The 19,264-nt window shown below is 48.1% G+C and overlaps 1 protein-coding gene across 2 annotated transcripts in view; it reads right to left on the bottom strand.

Annotated features, from left to right (window-relative positions):
• The window catches only part of TRAPPC11 (trafficking protein particle complex subunit 11), a 461,933-nt gene that overhangs the window by 74,542 nt on the left and 368,127 nt on the right, over nucleotides 1-19,264 (bottom strand). For both annotated transcript variants that reach the window (XM_086962470.1, XM_086962471.1), the window contains exon 27: nucleotides 8,050-8,141. In XM_086962470.1, the coding sequence (XP_086818596.1) occupies nucleotides 8,050-8,141 (92 nt within the window). The remainder of the gene's footprint in view (nucleotides 1-8,049; nucleotides 8,142-19,264) is intronic.

Here is a 19,264-nt window from a genome sequence, read left to right as displayed (position 1 = left end):
ATAATTTTTCAGGTAGAGAACTATCATTGTCAAGCGATAAAAGGATAAGGAATACCCTGTATTCTTTGTTCGCAAATGAGAATGCAGGGGCAGAGGGGCTAATGAACACGTTTCTCAAATTGGAAAAAATCCTATCCACAATCTTGTCCCTGCTGGAGAAAAGTACTTCTAACTCCGATCAGATTCTCAAAGTCATCACGCCCATTCTAGGAGGAATTTTAGATCTTAAACATCAAAGTCAAGCATGCGTGAAATGTGCTTCCTCTATGTTTAGTAAAGCATGTCAAACGCATAATGTAATAAATAATACTGATATAGTATATGGGATAGGGGAGCCAAAAAAATTGCTGGTAGACTTTGAAAGTTGGTCATCTGTAAGAAATTCAATTCCAAGCCCGTCCCAAGTTAACCTTAATGATTCTGTAAAGGTCCCCAACCCATGAGAAAGGTTAGATGTAAGTGTTTCACCTGAAATAGACACAGTGCGTGTTTTTCCAATCTTTAATATGTGTAAGTCAAAAAAAAACTCAACCTCAACAACCAGATGAAATAATTAACATCTTAGAGAGTTCTGCTGTGGGGGAAGGCTCAATAGTATGTAAGAGAACCACTAAAAAAGGTCGTAGGAGGAAAAAGAAGATGAAAAATCGCAGGTTCCCAAAATGCAAGCAGAGAAAACTGCGGTTCCAACCAGTAAATGAAAAGGAAAACACTTGTGGCGGAAAAGGATACAGTGTCTGTGGGGCAACTGAATAAGAGTTCGAGTCTGAATCGTGGGCAGGATCCTGCCCTTGAGCAGAATAGTTCATTTGTTAGGCCGAACACCAATCAGAATAATGATGGGGAAGGAGAAGGCACTTTAAGTAGGGACTCTATCTTGCATAATAGCTCAGGAATTAAAGAGGCCAATTTAAAAAGCGCCGTAACACTCCTGAGTGTAGAACTAAGTGGTGCCGCACAGGAGTCAATTGGACCTGCATTTTCACCAACGAATCCAGTATTAAGTAATAGTGGGGGAGTTAGTCGGAGAATGATTATAGCGGGTACAAAAAATAAGGGGGGGAATTTAAATGATGATCTCCCCAGAAGCCTGCAAGATACAAATTTAATTAGGCTTCCCGAAACAGTAGCACGGCGAGTGAATAAGTCTTTAATTTTTATCCCTCTTTCTGATGCGGAGTTAATGACACTGAATAGAAGCGCCCTTCTTAGAATTATATCTGAAATAGATGATCTAAAGTTAATCACCAGTAAAGATATTGAACTGGTTCATTTAGATTGGAGGTACAAACCATATAAAACTAGAGTTATTTTTACATCTGGGGTAGTGTATTCGCTCATTTTAGCAAATGTAGACGGCTTCAGGAAAAGAGGAAAAGATGTTCTTATTAGTACGGTACCGCATGGTGTCCCGCCCAAAAACCTCAAAATACCTTATCATCAGCAAGGGAAAAGATTCACTGTACATGAGAGTGAGAATATACCTACAAAATTTGAGGATTTGGAAATAACAGTAGGTAGGGTATCGGGTGCAAGGGAAATTAAGTTTTCAGCACCCGAGGTCCAAGAGGTCCTTAGTATAGATGGAGGAGACGAGGTGTCTAAATGGTAATAAGTAACAGCTCCATCTCGTCTTTTTCCAATGTGGACTTGGAGGAGGTTTGGTTTATACCAGAGTCAATATTCCCGGCCAATTTAAAACCTGACAAACGTGGCCTTTCGCTTTTGCAAAATCTTAGGAATCTTGACCTTGTATTATTAAATGGCTGATTCCCAGAGGATTCACCCGCAGCACTCACCTTTCATGGGACATTTGGCCACTCCCTACTTGAATATATGGCAGTGTCTTTTCAATTGTTTGGGGCATGTTCACAGTTTAAAGTGCTTCCCACTAAATAGAGCGACCACAACATTTTGGTGGAAAATTTAGCATTACATTTCGAGAAACCTGAACTCTGGAACCAGAGGAACGACAACATAACTTATTCTCGAAATAATGGTCGAACATGCTGTTCACATAACAACCTTCCGAACTTCCAGTGGGTATTTAAAAATATTGCGCCTAGTTTAATCTGGGAGAGCCCGATTGTGAGATATGAAAGAGTAATGGCTGCTATAAGAAATCTGGGAAGAAAGAAGCAAGGTGAAAGAGCTGCCCCTAAAGCATTATTCCCCACTGGAATTAAAAAGCTTAATAATAAGATAAATGGGCTGATTAGAGCCCAATTTAGAGATCCTAGCCCATTAAGACAAAAAGAGATATACAGATTAAAACAGGTCCGGAAAAGAAAATTAGCAGCTAACCATAGGGCCTCCGAAGATGAAAAATGGGTTAAACCTCGGGAAGTTGCACTTTCTGGTGATTCTAGAAAATACTGGGCCTTAATAGCCAAATTCTGTGACAGTAGAGAAAAATCTCAACCCATGTTAATCCCAGAAACAGAGTGGTCTATTTATATATCCTTATTGTATGCCCCTAATCTATTAGATGATGAGGGTGAGGGGTCCATTAATATCATAGAACTGGCGGGTGACGTAGAAGCGCCATCAGTGAGGGAAATTGAAGGATACATTAAGGGGGCGAGATACTCGGGTCCAATGGGTCCAGACGATGTCCCTGTAGCCATAATAAAAAAGGACTGTGGCGATTGGGCAAAAGTATTACAACCTTTATTCGCCCATTGCTACAATTTTGGGGACATCCCTTACTCCTGGACGGGATGCATAATAGTTCCGCTATATAAGAAGGGCCCTAAAAACTCCCTGGCTAGCTTTAGGCAAATTTCCCTTCTAGATGCTACGTGTAAATTATTCGCAAAAAGTATCCTGGTTCATTTACAAGAGTGGGTATTTGGAAATAATTTTATTCCCCTTGAACAATCAGGGTTTCGTAAGAACAGTGGCACTCTAGATAACATCTCTGTTCTGCAAACCCTAATTGATAAATATCCAGTTGGTCGGAGGACTCCACTGTATACAGCATTTATTGATTTCTCCACAGCGTTCGATAGGGCAGATCGGGGGACGCTGTGGAGGAAATTGATTACTATGGGGATCCCAGGAAATCTGCTAAGAGTGATAATTGCTCTTCACTCCTCTACATGGTCCCAAGTTTTGTAAGGGGGGACTCAAGGCCTTTCAAAGAAAATTTCTACTAACAACGGGTTAAAGCAGGGGTGCCTATTGGCCCCTTTACTCTTCTCAATCTACATAAATAACCTGCCTAGTCGGATAGGGGAGAGACAAGGTGATCCTCCACAAGTGGGTAACCTAAAAATAAGTTGTCTGTTGTACGCTGATGGCGCTATAATAATGGACTTAACCCCAATTGGGCTGCAGAGATGACTGTCGGAATTGGTTAGGTACACCAAGGAATACTTTAAAAAAATAAATGTCTCAAAGAGCAAAGTGATGATTTTTAGTTATAATGGCTGTAAAGTTAGATCAAACCTAAAATGGTTTTTAGGAGATGAAATGATGGAAATAGTAATATTTGACCCTTACCTAGGAACATTTATCACAAATAGGTGTTCTGCTAACAGACACATGGACCATTGTAAAAGTAAAGCTATCTCACAAGCCTCTGCAATTAATCGCTTGTACTTGCAATGTGGGAAAAGACATTTTTCTCATACTATTGCCGTATATAAAATAAAGATTCCCCCGACCTTGAATTACGCGAATGAAACGATAGATGAATGTGAATGGGCAAAGTACTAAAAGTGGAAGGTAAAATCTGGCGACAATTATGCAATCTGAGCCATGCTGCGTCAATTGCAGCCCTTAGGCTCGAATTTGGCCTTCTTTCAACATATGTCTTAACAATGGCAGCTTGTTTAAGATGGGGTAACGCATTGATAAATTGTCAGGAGAACCTATTAAGGTTGGCATTGCATAAGGAAATTTTCGTTAATATGCTATCAAAAAGTAATTTTTAGGAATTATTTAAAGGCTTTAAGCAGTTTTGGCATAGATTTTGAAGGGGCAGCAGGTTTGGATAACATAACATTAAAACATATAATTAAAAGAACTATATATGTGATTTCACGGGAAAGAGATTTGAAAATATGCCGTGTGAATGGAAGGTTGGACTGTATTGCGGAGAGCTCTACAGTTAAAAATCCTCAGCCGTACGTTCTTTGGAACTTAAATCATGGAGTTCGAAGAGTGATTTTATTATTAAGAATTAACCTGCTGCCTTTGAGGATTGTAACAGGTGCCTGGGAGGGTATCCCCAAAAATGAAAGACACTGTGATTTATGCAATGGCGGCATACAAGATCTTAACCATGTTTTGATTGTGTGCCCTGCACTTCTCTCAATACGCCGCAAATATCTAAGGTATGGTTTTTTACAGTATAAAATCTCAACAGCAGAACAGGCCCGTAACTTTCTTCTGCTCCCACCATCTGAACTGATTTGCTTTAAAATTTTTCGTTTTTTTAAAGAATTTTTGAATGTATATTAAAATTTAGCAGACGAGGGTGACCCTTGTGCCTTTATAGTACTGTGTGATGTGTTTTCATGCATTAGCACATTGTTATACACTTTAAGCACTTTAACTAGTTACTAAATATGAAAATCAATGCCTAATCTTATTGTGTATTAGCATTCCTGTAAGATAGTTAATTAACAAAGAGTATATCCTTAGAAACATAGCTCCTGGGTAATTATTTGTGAGAAATGTCCTACAATAGGGTATCAATGCATTAGCACTTTTGTATCGCATTAGCACTTTACTTAGCACTTTATAAATATACTTGCTGCTATTTCCATTCCATGATCACCTTCCTAAAAAAGTTTTTAATTATTTATGTAAATTGTTATAAATATACTTGCTGCTATTTCCATTCCATGATCACCTTCCTAAAAAAGTTTTTAATTATTTATGTAAATTGTTATGTGTATATTGGATGGTAATGGTATTTTTATCTTAACCAAGTGCCACCCAAATGCAGATTATTTAAAAAAAACAGGGTGAGAGCCAAAAGTTTTACCCACCTAATAATGATCAACATTGGCCGCAAATATATTTTACTAGAACGTTGTTGCCCACTATAGTGATGAACTTAATGAAGAAAAGAGATTTCCACCACTTGAGAAAATAATCAATTAGGGAAAATTGAACATGCAACTCTTTGTGGTTTAGACACTGTCCTCTGTCGTCCTCCATAGTGCAGAGTCTATTGAAGATAAGTGAGTATGTACTCTTGGGTGTAATCTAGAAAAATCTAAGTTGTATTTTTTCCTGTTTTTTATTATTGTGATTTGAATTAAATGTTGTTTTATCTGTATTTTATGTGGAATTCCTCGGAATTCCAAATCATAATAAAATAATTGAATTGAATTGACTTTGGCATGTTGATGGTAAGTTCCAGGGATGTCAACAGGTTGGGCATCATCTGGAGGTGGTTGAAGACTGTTTGAGGTGACCCAGACAATAGCAACCAGCTAGGTAGAGAAAGACTGGCATTCCCAACTTTCACAAATGGGCAGCAACCATCACTTTTACTTTTGTGAAAACAAAAAGGACACTGGTGCAGCCAAAGGTTAGCATGGAGAACAGAAAGTGCTTGTGGCCCACCTGAAAGTGCAGGTAGCATCTGTGGGATTGCAGGACAGAGATGTGAAAATATGTATCCTGCAAATCCAATGCTGCCATCTAGCTACCTGGAACCAGAACAGACAGAATTTGAGCCACAGTGAGCATCTCAACTTGTCTTTTTTGAGGAAGAAGTTCAGAGGCTAAGGTCGAGAAAAGGATGAAGGCCTCCATCCTTCTTTGACAACAGAAAGTAGCAGGAGTAGCAGTTAGTCCCAACCTCTGATGCTGGTATCCTCTTTAGGGCTTCCATCACCAAAAGAGTGTGAGCTTCTTGTCGGAGCATGGACAAGTGGTCCTCCATAAGCCATTGTGGTGAAGGTAGCATGTCTGGAGAGGGGGGAAGAAAGGGCAGGGCATAACCAAATTGGACAATATGAAGCACCCATCTGTCTGATGTGACGCTTTGCTGTCCGTGGCGGACAAGCTTATCCACCCTCCAACCTGGCAACAGTGCACCACTGAGGGTAAGCTAAAGGGGTTCTGCAGCGGTGGGAAATTGGATATTTCATTGCTCCAGTGTTGAGCCTACCTTGTCTCCAAAGAGACAGATAGCAAAAAATGACATGTCCATGAGGGATTGTTGGGCTTCGCAAGAGAAGCCCTTGATCGTATCTGTGTGTCACACTGAAGCCCAGTTCTGGAACCAACTGCCCTGCCCAGACATTCAGTAGTGTCCAGGCCCAGTCCCAGTCGCATCTTGACTATACTGGATTATAAATTGGCGGTTGGCATGAAGGTCACTTGGGATTGTGGGTAAGACCTCATTCACCATGTCCCACAATGCGAGCGAGTAACGCTCCAGGGGCAATCTGAATTAACAGATCGAATGGCAAGGCTGGAAGAGGAGAACATCCTTTTTCAGAATTCCTCCACATGCTTCGACTCTGAGTGGCATGGCGGTTGGAAATGCATTTGGGTTGAGTTAGCTGGTAAAAGTCTGAACCACAAGGCTCTCTGCAGGAGGAAAGAAGGGTCCATCAGAGCCTGGTCTACCATTGGGCTATTTGTCTATGGACACCGGGGAAAAATGCTGGCTTTGCACAAATGCCCAAGAATGTGTATTTGTGAGGGCATCGTGGAATGGGAGAAGTGGTTCTGAAGAAGTCTTCCCTGGCTGTAATAACTCAATGAGCTGGTTTGTTTTAAGCTCCACTGAGGGAAGCTGGCGATCAAGAACCTTGGCTGTCAAGCCCATTCGCTTCCAGGAGGTTCAGAAATACATTCTCATCAACATATTGTTGTCTCCTGTGGCTCCCGATCTGAAAATCTATGTGGTGAAGGAAGAGGTCAGGTTTGGGTGCGACTTCGATCACTGCCTTGGCAGATTTGCTTCAGAGTCTGAAAGGACTATGGGTTCATCCTCAGACCTCTGCAGTGTTGCTGCTGGTGTCGATGAACGGGGAACCCAGGCGGAATTTGCCTCTGGAGAAGGATTCGTATAAGGCATCAGCCTTGAAGTCGGGCAGGAGAGGAGCGGAGGGAGCACACAATGAGCATCAGGAATGGATCCATAGGCGATAACTCGACTGGAGACCTCGTCAGATTCATGGGGCCTAAATGCTCAGTGGTCTCATGACGAGAGTGACGGCGAAAAAGGAGATCCATGTTTTGACTTCTTATATAAAATCTTTTTGACTTACCTGTGGACTTGGAGTGGGATGAATATCTCTCTTTGGAGTAGCCTTGAGGTGAGAACACATCCACATTCTCAACTTCAATCCATTTCGCCTTCTGAGCTTTCCAGTAGTGCCCATTGACGTACAGTTTGGCTTTGCAGTCCGGGCTGGCCTCAGGGTTCACCTAAACACTTTTGTTGCATGACTTTCAGTTGTGGAAGAAGCCGAAATGTCAGACCTTGTAAGGGTCTGCCACTGACTTCTGTTTGAGGCAATCTTTACAGATTTTGAGCCCTTTGGTTTAAGGGGTATGTGTGCCCCTTGCGCACACATAAATATTTTCGGAAAATCTTTTCTGACAAGTGACAGAAATCGAGGGACTGAGCCATGGACTCGCATTGGAAGGCACAGAAAGAAAGGAACTGATTTTAACACGTGTGGTTGTGACAGTTATATTGTGGCCCAAACTTCACTTCCAGGGGGGACAGGGCCGTACAACACCATCTACCAGCGTGCAAGGGAATTGCAGAGAAAAATCTCTGGATTTAATCTGATGCCTGGGGGTAGTCATAAGATAAGGAATCTGCATTTAAAGTATCCATCTGAAATCTAAAGATTGATTGACTGAACTGGTAACGCGTGTTTACACAGATCATCAAAGTAAACACAGCCTGTCGACTAGGAATGATAAAGGTCCAGTGCTGCGTGTCAGTCCTATGCATTAAGACAAGCCTGATCGTGTTCTGCTCTTAATCACTGATTGATAAGAAACACAAATATTTTCTTGACAACTTTTTTGTTTGGGATAATTATTAACAATAAATCTTACCTGCATTGACATGCAGTGGGATACTCTCCACAATCACATGTTGCAAAGTGACTACAGTGTCGACAACAGGTACACTTTCCTTCAGTACACTCCTTCAGAATTGAAGAAAAATAAATAGTTGACAAGAACAAGGAACACAAGTCGGACCAAACAAGCATGTTAATCAGCAGTCTTACTACAAAAGAAAAATGCGCAGCAGCAGGTTAAATGAAGAGGCAACATTTTAGGTGATCATGTTGACCAATATTTTGAATATAAGTAAAATGTCTTTGTGCTAGCCAAACTGTATTAAAATAGTGTAGAATGCTCTAGTCTAAGAAAGGGAATCCACTGTTTGGAATCACACGCATTTCCTTTTCTCACAAAGTAGTGAAGTAAATAAAATGAATATTTCAAAATTAGAACAAATACAGGTAACACAGCAATGGAAGAATTTTATTAAACAATAATTGTCCTATTTTTTTCAAATTAAAAAGCTCACCCTCAAAAGAACAAATAGTGATACTGATCCTGGTTTCTGTCACAATCTTAGAGCCCAAAACATTATGTTTTCTGAAGATAGGCAGTAAATCAAAGATACCACTTGTTAGACCTGACATCCTTGGCGTGGTTTTTCCCCATCTTTTTGCCTCTGACTCATGTATTTTTGATGCTGTGCTGGATTTCGTTTTTGCTGATTTAGATGCTTTGGACCCTCTGCCACTGCTGAACAGTGTCAGAGGGTAAGTGATCCCTCTGTAAATTGACATATTGATTGGGTATACCTGATTGGCATATCTGTATCGCCACGAAGTCCCTAGTAAAGTGCACTGTGTGTGCCAGGGCTGGTGATGACAGATGCTACTAGTGGGCCTGCAGCGCAGATTGCGCCACCCACATGAGTAGCTCTAAAATGGTGTCTCAGGCCTGCCAGCGCAGGGCCTGTGTGCAGTCAGTGGACTGCCATGTCTGCCTGGCCAGTGTCCCCACTGGCTGGGCTTAACCCTCCCCTGTCTGTGCACATCAGCCACCCCTATGGAAGGCTCCAGGTACCCCCCTGGGTAGGGTGCAGTGTATGGATAGGGTAGAGCGTGTACTAGTGCAGGTAACATGCTCTGGTAGAGAGCAGCAGCCACTTTGTGTGCTCACTGCTGTAGGGCTGTGGGGCTCCCTAGGGTAACATGGGGAGGCTGGTCCCATTGGACCCCAGCCTATCTCCCTATAGGAACAAGATGGAACATCAATGAAAGATATCCCTGAACTCAGAATTAAATGACACATCTTTTAGTGAAGGTTGTTTTTGGATCCTGGGGTTGAGAATAGCACTTTTAGAAAGTGGCTGTTCTTTTGTTTAAACCTTTCTGTGTGCTTGGGCCTGTGTGTGTGGAATGCCTGCGTGACAGGAGCTGCAGGGCCCCGGAGGGGGTTGGAGTCAGCCCAGGGGTGAAAGGCGACATCTGTTGCCCGGGGAAGGGGAGAGAGAAGCGCCTGATAGTGCTGGGCTGTGCCTGCCTGACCACCGTGCTGGCTAACTCCCCTGCCGGCCCACTGTCACCTCTGGCCCTGAGGCTGTCAGGAAGAAGAACACCAGAAACATTCCAGAGCCAAGGATCCCCTTGCACAAGGGACTTCAAAGGCGTTCAGGGGTATAAGGGAAGGACCCCTTACTACAGAAGATTAGATTCTAAAATTCTACAATCAAGAAGGAACCTCTGCTGGAAGAAGGACTGCTGAAGGAGCTGATGGAAGATTGCCTTGCTGTGTGCTTTAAGGGCTGACCTATCCTGCTGTCTAACTGGAAGCTGAGGAGGAGAAAGGGACTTTGCTGTGGGCTGTGTCCCTGCCTGCTTGAAACTGCTAAGACTTTGCTGTGTGCTGTGTCTGCAACCTGAATCTCCAAGGGCCTGAGAAGAGCTGGCTCCCTGTCTGCAACCCAGGAACATAAAGGTTGCCCAAGGATAACAAGACTCTGCCGTGCCCCCCCTAGTGCTGCTGTGTTGGGTGGAGATCAAGAAATAGCTGTGTGCAGTGGAACTCGGGGACTGCTGGACTAAGCCCTGCTGATTGCCCCATGTAGCGCGCTGGCTGCTCTCTGTTCTGCTGGAGAGCGCCGCGCTGTCTGCTAACAGCTGTATCTCGAGATCGACGTGTGCATCGACACGTGCTTGTGGGAGCCAGAGGGTGCTGAAGCTTCCCAGCGTGGCGTGGGTTAATTCCGCTTGACCCGCCTCTGCATCGCCGCGGGCCCGGGCCCTGAAATCACCCCGAGGGCCTGCCTGCAGCCACGAAGGGGCCGCGCTGTGGTTGGCTGCCGCCGGAGGCTGAGTAAGAAACGCAGCGACCGGATTGGCTGATTTCCCTAGAGCAGGCGGTGACGTCGCAGGAGGCTCGGCCGAAGCGCCGCGACCAGATTGGCTGATTCCCCCTGTGTGACGGTGTCATCACGGGAGGCTCGGCAGAAGTGCTGCGACAGAATTGGTTCCCGTCGTCAAGGTCCTCGTCTGCCTGCGTAATCACCGCCGGGACCGGGGAAGACTGATCCGACCCCGCCGAGGGAATTGGAGGAGTGCTCGAGCCCCCGGCCTGCCGTCTCTGCTCCTCGCCGCCCCCGAGAGACTGGGAGCGGGCGGAGAGCCTGCTGAGACCGGCCGGGCCCGAGCGCGAGTGAGCGCTGGCAAAGGAGGCTCGCCTGAGGCTGAAAGAAGTGCCGTGGGAGGGAAAAGGAGTTCCTCCAGCCCTCGGGTGAGACGCGCTTGTAGCGCTTGGCATTCCTGGCATTGGGGGCAGATCGACTTGGCTACTTTAAGCGCTAGCATTGTTGTCCTGGCTCGCTTTGAGAGCAAATTGATTAGGAATCAGTGGCAGTATTTTTACCTGCTGATTTAAGTGACTTGAGACATTTGTTTTACCTGAGAACTTCCTGAAACTGCGTACCACCATTAAGATTAAGTGCATCATTTTTATAATGAAGTGATTATCGTGCAACTGCTTGATTTACCTTGCTGAAACTAGATAAAGTTATATATTTTTATAAAAATATACTTACCTGTGTGGTCTCAGTTTGTGGTGGATTGGGGATTATTGTTGTGTTGAGTGCAATTATTATACACATTGCCTTGGGGATAAGCCTGCCTGCTCGCGCCAAGCTACCTAGAGGGAGAGCGGAGGTTATCTACTGTGTGTATTCCTTCACCCTGACTAGAAGCAAGGGTCCCTACTTGGTCTAAGGTACTTACCTCTGCCAACTAAAGACCCCCAGTTCTAACATTGTGGGACAGCGGTGCGGATTTTGAACTAATAATTGCACTTGACCTGCAGTGATTTCTTGTACATCACTAGTCTAGCTTAGCAGCACAGGTTGCGCAAGATTTTTTCTTTTTGGAGTGAAACCTTTTTTTTAGTTGGAAAGGTCAGGAAGCATCATGACTGAGAATGCGCCAAGTGTGAGGATAGAAGTGGAATTGGAATTCGAAATTCAGGAGTTGTACAACTACAAAAAGGGCCTCCTGAAGCAATTCTGCAAACAGCTTGGATGCCCAGTGAAGGGCAGCGCAAACAAGGAAGAGCCACGGAAAACTCTGAGGGCCTGGTGGGAGGCCCACCATGGTGAGCCAGCAGTTATTACTGGAGAGGGAGGCACACAGGAGAATGCTTTTGTATCTAGTGAGTTGCCCGTGCGGAAGCCAGCGTCTAGGAATGGCAGCAACCGCTCCAGTAGGAATATTTCTCCAGAGGAAGTGGAGGAGAATCAGAGAGCTAGGACCCATGAGATTGAGCTTTTTAAACTCAAGGCCCAAGCAGAAGAGGTGAGACTGCGCCTTGAAGCTGAGAAGGCGTTGGAGGAGAAGAAACTCCAATGGGCTCATGAAAGGAGCATGAGGGAGCTGGACTTTAGAAACCGACAGGGGAGGTCCAGCCCTAATGGTGGCAGCGCACAACCAGTACAGGCGGGTAAGGTATACATACCAAAGGATCTGGTACAGAATTATCAGAGGGGTGAGGATATTTATGCGTGGTTCAGAGCGTATGAACTTGCCTTAAAGATGAATGAAGTGCCTGAGAAGAATTGGGGAGCAGGATTGTGGAAGCATTTTGAGGCCTCTGGGAGGGATGTTTTGGCACCCTTAGACGCAGAGGATGCTTTATCCTACTCCGCCATGAAGGAGGCTTTATGCCTCAGGTATGGGCTCACTGCAGAACAGTACCGCCAGAAGTTTAGGAACTTCAAGAAGCTTGATTCAAGTACTTGGGTGGAGTGTGTGAGTATGTACACGCGTGCACTGGAAGGTTGGATAAAGGGCAGCAAAGTTACGGATTATGTGGGGTTGTGCCACTTGATTAGTAGGGAGCACTTAAGTAGTTTATGTGTCCCCGAGCTGCGCCAGCATCTTTTGGATAGCAAGTTAACTGATCCCAGCGAGCTTGCTAAAGAGGCGGACCGGTGGACTAGCACCAGGGTCCACAAGGGGGTGGTAAGTACCCCAGCCAAGGGTGGACAGGGTCCCCAGCAGAAGAGTGGGGGGGACACGGGTAATCAAAAGGAGTCTTCTAAAGGGCCCCAAACTGGTTCCCAGGAGAAGGTGTCTCAACCCCCCAAGTCTAAAAAGTCCTGGCCCCGTAAGGGCAAGCAGGACAACAGGCCCCCGCCTACCTGCTTTACATGTGGGGAGGTGGGGCACATTGCCCCCAAATGTCCAAAGAAACCTCCAGCACCCTCTGGTGCTCCAGCACCGGCGTTGGCCAGTGTAGCTTTGGGAGGGGATTTGATTTCTAGTGGGGAGGAGGGGTTAGCAGTGATGACCCTTGTCTCTTTAGGAGGCCAAGAGATGGCCCAGGAAGCCTTGCTGCCCTTAAACACTAAGAAATATGGGCAGAAGGTGACCATCAATGGAAGGGAGATAGAAGCTCTGAGAGACACAGGGGCCAGTGTGACATCTGTCAGGTGTCAATGGGTGTCGGAAGAGCAGATCATTCCCAATGTACTCCGTCCTGTGGTGGCAGCTGACAGTTCAGTGCGCTACTGCAAGTTGGCACGTGTTCCATTTGAGTGGGGAGGAGTCTCCGGTACATTGGAAGTGGTTGTAAGTGATGCCTTGCCTGTAGATTGTCTATTAGGTAATGACCTGGAGAGCTCTCCATGGAAAGATGTAGAGCACAGGACTCACTTGGAGATGTTGGGTTTGCCTGCGTGGATCTGTGTGTCCACCCGGGCCATGACAGCCAAAGAGGGCGGTCTAGCAGAGCTGGAGCCTGGAACAATGGCCCAGGAACCTACCAGGAGAAGAAGGGGTAGAGGGCGCGGGAAACCGGCCCCCACTGTTCCCACGGTCCAGGAAGAGGCAGACCCAGAGGGGGATGCCTTGGAACCTACAGGGGAACAGGTGGCCGAACTAGGGGAATTGCCTGAGCTGTCCCAGTGGCAGCAGGATGATGGTCCCTCCAGGGAGGAATTCTGCCAGGCTCAGAAGGAGTGCCCTTCTCTCGTTGGTGTGGGGCAGCAGGCTGCCGACCAGGCCGCAGGCCTGGGGTCCAAGGAGCATTTGATCTACTGGGAGGATGACTTACTTTATAATGAGCCTAAGTTCGCTGAGCCCGGTGCAGCCCGAGTGCTGGTAGTGCCCGAGCGCTTCAGGAACTTCCTACTGGGTCTGGCTCATGACGTGCCTCTCGCAGGACATCTGGGGCAAGACAAGACCTATCACAGGCTTGTCACCCATTTCTACTGGCCCCAGATGAAGAAGCACGTCGCTGCCTTTTGTAAGTCTTGTCAGACTTGTCAGGCCAGTGGCAAGAGCGGAGGGAAGTGCGTGGCACCCCTCCAACCCTTTCCCGTGGTGAGCACCCCTTTTGAGCGGGTGGGCATTGACATCGTGGGGCCCCTGGATCCCAAGACAGCCTTAGGCAACAGGTTTATCCTGGTCTTGGTGGACCATGCCACTCGGTACCCGGAAGCCATCCCGCTCAGGACGGTCACAGCCCCCGTGGTGGGCCGTGCCCTGATGGGGATCTTTTCCCGTGTGGGATTTCCAAGGGAGGTGGTCTCAGACAGGGGGACAAACTTCATTTCTAGGTATATGAAGTCCCTGTGGGCGGAGTGTGGGGTGACATACAAATTCACCACTCCTTACCACCCTCAAGGAAATGGTTTGGTTGAGAGGTTCAACCGCACCTTGAAGGGCATGATCATGGGCCTGGAAGAGCCCATGAGGCGGAAATGGGATGTCTTGTTGCCATGCCTGTTGTTTGCCTACAGGGAGGTGCCTCAGAAATCCTTAGGGTTCAGTCCCTTTGAGTTGCTGTATGGCCACCCTGTCAGAGGGCCTCTTACTCTGGTGAAGGAGGGGTGGGAGAAATCCCGTGGGAAAACCCCTCAGGATGTGTTCAGTTATGTGCTGGCCATTCACAACCAGACCAAGCGCTTCAGGAAGCTCGCTCAAGAGAACCTGGAGGCTAGCCAGGAGGAAATGAAGAGGTGGTATGACCAGAACACCTCTCTAGTGGAGTTCCAACCTGGACAGAAAGTGTGGGTGATGGCGCCTGTGGAGCCTTGTGCGCTCCGTGACAAGTGGTCTGGGCCATACGAGGTGGTGGAGCGCAAGAGCGAGGTTACCTATTTGGTTAACCTGAAGACTCCCAGGCAACCCCTGAGAGTGCTACATGTGAACCGCCTCAAACCCCACTTTAAGAGGACTGAAGTGACTATGCTCATGGCTACAGATGCTGGAGGGGAGGAGGATAGTGATCCTCTCCCTGACCTCCTGGCAGTCAAGGAGCAGGATTGGTCAGTGGACGGTGTGATACTCTCACCCGCCCTGACCCCCGAGCAGCAGAAGGACTGTCGCCAAGTCTTGGGTCAGTTCGCCCCCCTGTTCTCCCTGACCCCAGGTGTCACCAAGTGGTGCGTCCACGAAGTGGACACCGGTGACAACCTGCCTGTGAAACAGAAGTTTTACAGAGTGGCTGACAAGGTCAGGGCTAGCATCAAAGAAGAGGTTTCTAAGATGTTAGCGCTAGGGGTAATTGAGCCCTCCAGCAGCCCCTGGGCTAGCCCAGTGGTCTTAGTGCCTAAGAAAGCTGCTACACCTGGTGGCCCCCAGAACTCCGTTTCTGTGTGGACTACCGCGGGCTCAATGCGGTCACCAAGACTGACGCGCACCCCATCCCCAGAGCTGATGAGCTGGCGGATCGGTTGGGAGCTGCCCGGTACCTGAGCACTTTTGATTTGACTTCAGGTTACTGGCAGATTGCCTTAACTGAGGGGGCCAAGGAAAGATCAGCATTTTCAACACCCGAGGGGCACTTCCAGTTTCGTGTCATGCCCTTTGGGATGAAAAATGCCCCGGCCACATTCCAGAGACTGGTCAACCAGGTATTAGCAGGGCTGGAGGAATTCAGCTCAGCATACCTGGATGACATTGCTGTGTTCAGCTCCATTTGGGAGGAACACTTGCAACACCTCTGCGCAGTGTTGAAGGCCCTGCAGAAGGCAGGCCTCACTATCAAGGCCAGTAAGTGCCAGATAGGGCAGGGATCTGTGGTGTACTTGGGACACCAGGTGGGGAGCGGCCAGGTGGCGCCCCTACAGGCGAAGATTGAGACCATTCTGGCTTGGGAACCCCCCAAGACCCAGACTGAGGGGAGAGCCTTTTTAGGTCTCACCGGGTATTACAGACGGTTTGTCAAAGGTTATGGCACCATTGTAGCCCCTTTGACAGAGCTGACATCTAGAAATCAGCCCAGGAAAGTGAATTGGACTGAGGCCTGTCAAACTGCTTTTGACACCCTCAAAACTGCCATGTGCACAGCACCGGTGCTTAAGGCACCTGACTTTTACAGTGAGTTCATTGTGCAAACTGACGCTTCAGAGCAAGGCGTGGGAGCAGTACTCTCACAGATCAATGAGGAGGGCGAAGACCAACCAGTGGCTTTCATTAGTAGGAGGCTACTCCCCAGGGAACAGAGATGGAGTGCAATCGAAAGGGAAGCTTTCACTGTGGTCTGGGCTCTGAAGAAGCTGAGGCCCTACCTGTTTGGGACTCACTTCCGTGTTCAAACCGACCACAGGCCCCTCAGATGGTTAATGCATATGAGGGGCGAGAACCCAAAACTGTTGAGGTGGTCCATTTCCCTACAGGGGATGGACTTCACGGTGGAGCACCGCCCTGGTACAGAACACGCCAATGCTGACGGTCTGTCCAGATTCTTCCGCCTTAGTGATGAGGACTCCCAAGAGGTTGGGTAGTTCTCCCCACTTTCAGCTGGAGGGGACACGTGTTAGACCTGACATCCTTGGCGTGGTTTTTCCCCATCTTTTTGCCTCTGACTCATGTATTTTTGATGCTGTGCTGGATTTCGTTTTTGCTGATTTAGATGCTTTGGACCCTCTGCCACTGCTGAACAGTGTCAGAGGGTAAGTGATCCCTCTGTAAATTGACATATTGATTGGGTATACCTGATTGGCATATCTGTATCGCCACGAAGTCCCTAGTAAAGTGCACTGTGTGTGCCAGGGCTGGTGATGACAGATGCTACTAGTGGGCCTGCAGCGCAGATTGCGCCACCCACATGAGTAGCTCTAAAATGGTGTCTCAGGCCTGCCAGCGCAGGGCCTGTGTGCAGTCAGTGGACTGCCATGTCTGCCTGGCCAGTGTCCCCACTGGCTGGGCTTAACCCTCCCCTGTCTGTGCACATCAGCCACCCCTATGGAAGGCTCCAGGTACCCCCCTGGGTAGGGTGCAGTGTATGGATAGGGTAGAGCGTGTACTAGTGCAGGTAACATGCTCTGGTAGAGAGCAGCAGCCACTTTGTGTGCTCACTGCTGTAGGGCTGTGGGGCTCCCTAGGGTAACATGGGGAGGCTGGTCCCATTGGACCCCAGCCTATCTCCCTATAGGAACAAGATGGAACATCAATGAAAGATATCCCTGAACTCAGAATTAAATGACACATCTTTTAGTGAAGGTTGTTTTTGGATCCTGGGGTTGAGAATAGCACTTTTAGAAAGTGGCTGTTCTTTTGTTTAAACCTTTCTGTGTGCTTGGGCCTGTGTGTGTGGAATGCCTACGTGACAGGAGCTGCAGGGCCCCGGAGGGGGTTGGAGTCAGCCCAGGGGTGAAAGGCGACATCTGTTGCCCGGGGAAGGGGAGAGAGATGCGCCTGATAGTGCTGGGCTGTGCCTGCCTGACCACCGTGCTGGCTAACTCCCCTGCCGGCCCACTGTCACCTCTGGCCCTGAGGCTGTCAGGAAGAAGAACACCAGAAACATTCCAGAGCCAAGGATCCCCTTGCACAAGGGACTTCAAAGGCGTTCAGGGGTATAAGGGAAGGACCCCTTACTACAGAAGATTAGATTCTAAAATTCTACAATCAAGAAGGAACCTCTGCTGGAAGAAGGACTGCTGAAGGAGCTGATGGAAGATTGCCTTGCTGTGTGCTTTAAGGGCTGACCTATCCTGCTGTCTAACTGGAAGCTGAGGAGGAGAAAGGGACTTTGCTGTGGGCTGTGTCCCTGCCTGCTTGAAACTGCTAAGACTTTGCTGTGTGCTGTGTCTGCAACCTGAATCTCCAAGGGCCTGAGAAGAGCTGGCTCCCTGTCTGCAACCCAGGAACATAAAGGTTGCCCAAGGATAACAAGACTCTGCCGTGCCCCCCCTAGAGCTGCTGTGTGGGGAGGAGATCAAGAAATAGCTGTGTGCAGTGGAACTCGGGGACTGCTGGACTAAGCCCTGCTGATTGCCCCGTGTAGCGTGCTGGCTGCTCTCTGTTCTGCTGGAGAGCACCACGCTGTCTGCTAACAGCTGTATCTCGAGATCGACGTGTGCATCGACACGTGCTTGTGGGAGCCAGAGGGTGCTGAAGCTTCCCAGCGTGGCGTGGGTTAATTCCGCTTGACCCGCCTCTGCATCGCCGCGGGCCCGGGCCCTGAAATCACCCCGAGGGCCTGCCTGCAGCCACGAAGGGGCCGCGCTGTGGTTGGCTGCCGCCGGAGGCTGAGTAAGAAACGCCGCGACCGGATTGGCTGATTTCCCTAGAGCAGGCGGTGACGTCGCAGGAGGCTCGGCCGAAGCGTCGCGACCGGATTGGCTGATTCCCCCTGTGTGACGGTGTCGTCACGGGAGGCTCGGCAGAAGTGCTGCGACAGGATTGGTTCCCGTCGTCAAGGTCCTCGTCTGCCTGCGTAATCACCGCCGGGACCGGGGAAGACTGATCCGACCCCGCCGAGGGAATTGGAGGAGTGCTCGAGCCCCCGGCCTGCCGTCTCTGCTCCTCGCCGCCCCCGAGAGACTGGGAGCGGGCGGAGAGCCTGCTGAGACCGGCCGGGCCCGAGCGCGAGTGAGCGCTGGCAAAGGAGGCTCGCCTGAGGCTGAAAGAAGTGCCGTGGGAGGGAAAAGGAGTTCCTCCAGCCCTCGGGTGAGACGCGCTTGTAGCGCTTGGCATTCCTGGCATTGGGGGCAGATCGACTTGGCTACTTTAAGCGCTAGCATTGTTGTCCTGGCTCGCTTTGAGAGCAAATTGATTAGGAATCAGTGGCAGTATTTTTACCTGCTGATTTAAGTGACTTGAGACATTTGTTTTACCTGAGAACTTCCTGAAACTGCGTACCACCATTAAGATTAAGTGCATCATTTTTATAATGAAGTGATTATCGTGCAACTGCTTGATTTACCTTACTGAAACTAGATAAAGTTATATATTTTTATAAAAATATACTTACCTGTGTGGTCTCAGTTTGTGGTGGATTGGGGATTATTGTTGTGTTGAGTGCAATTATTATACACATTGCCTCGGGGATAAGCCTGCCTGCTCGCGCCAAGCTACCTAGAGGGAGAGCGGAGGTTATCTACTGTGTGTATTCCTTCACCCTGACTAGAAGCAAGGGTCCCTACTTGGTCTAAGGTACTTACCTCTGCCAACTAGAGACCCCCAGTTCTAACACCACTCTATAAGTTTCTTACAAGTGAACACCACTCAAGAACCTAGTCGTGCTCACTCTTCCTTGAGCTTCCAGATGAAGAAGATGGTGATCTGGAGTGGTGTCTGGAATGCTTCCATTGTGCTCTCTGGCCATATTTAGCGTAGCTTCACACTCCTTAAAGGCCTTTGGGAGCATGTTGTGACAGTAGCAGGCCCGGAAGTTGTGGTCCGACCCCAGGCAAATGGTGTAAGAATCCGTGATGAACATCTGCCCCGAGCAGTCCCTATAGGGCTTAAGCCCTGAATATTTAGTGGGTGACCTA

The sequence above is a fragment of the Lissotriton vulgaris genome, chromosome 3_1, assembly GCF_964263255.1.
Source record: "Lissotriton vulgaris chromosome 3_1, aLisVul1.2, whole genome shotgun sequence".
NCBI lineage: Eukaryota > Metazoa > Chordata > Amphibia > Caudata > Salamandridae > Lissotriton > Lissotriton vulgaris.
Note: the sequence above shows the minus strand (reverse complement) of the source record. Positions and strands in the feature narration are given on the sequence as shown.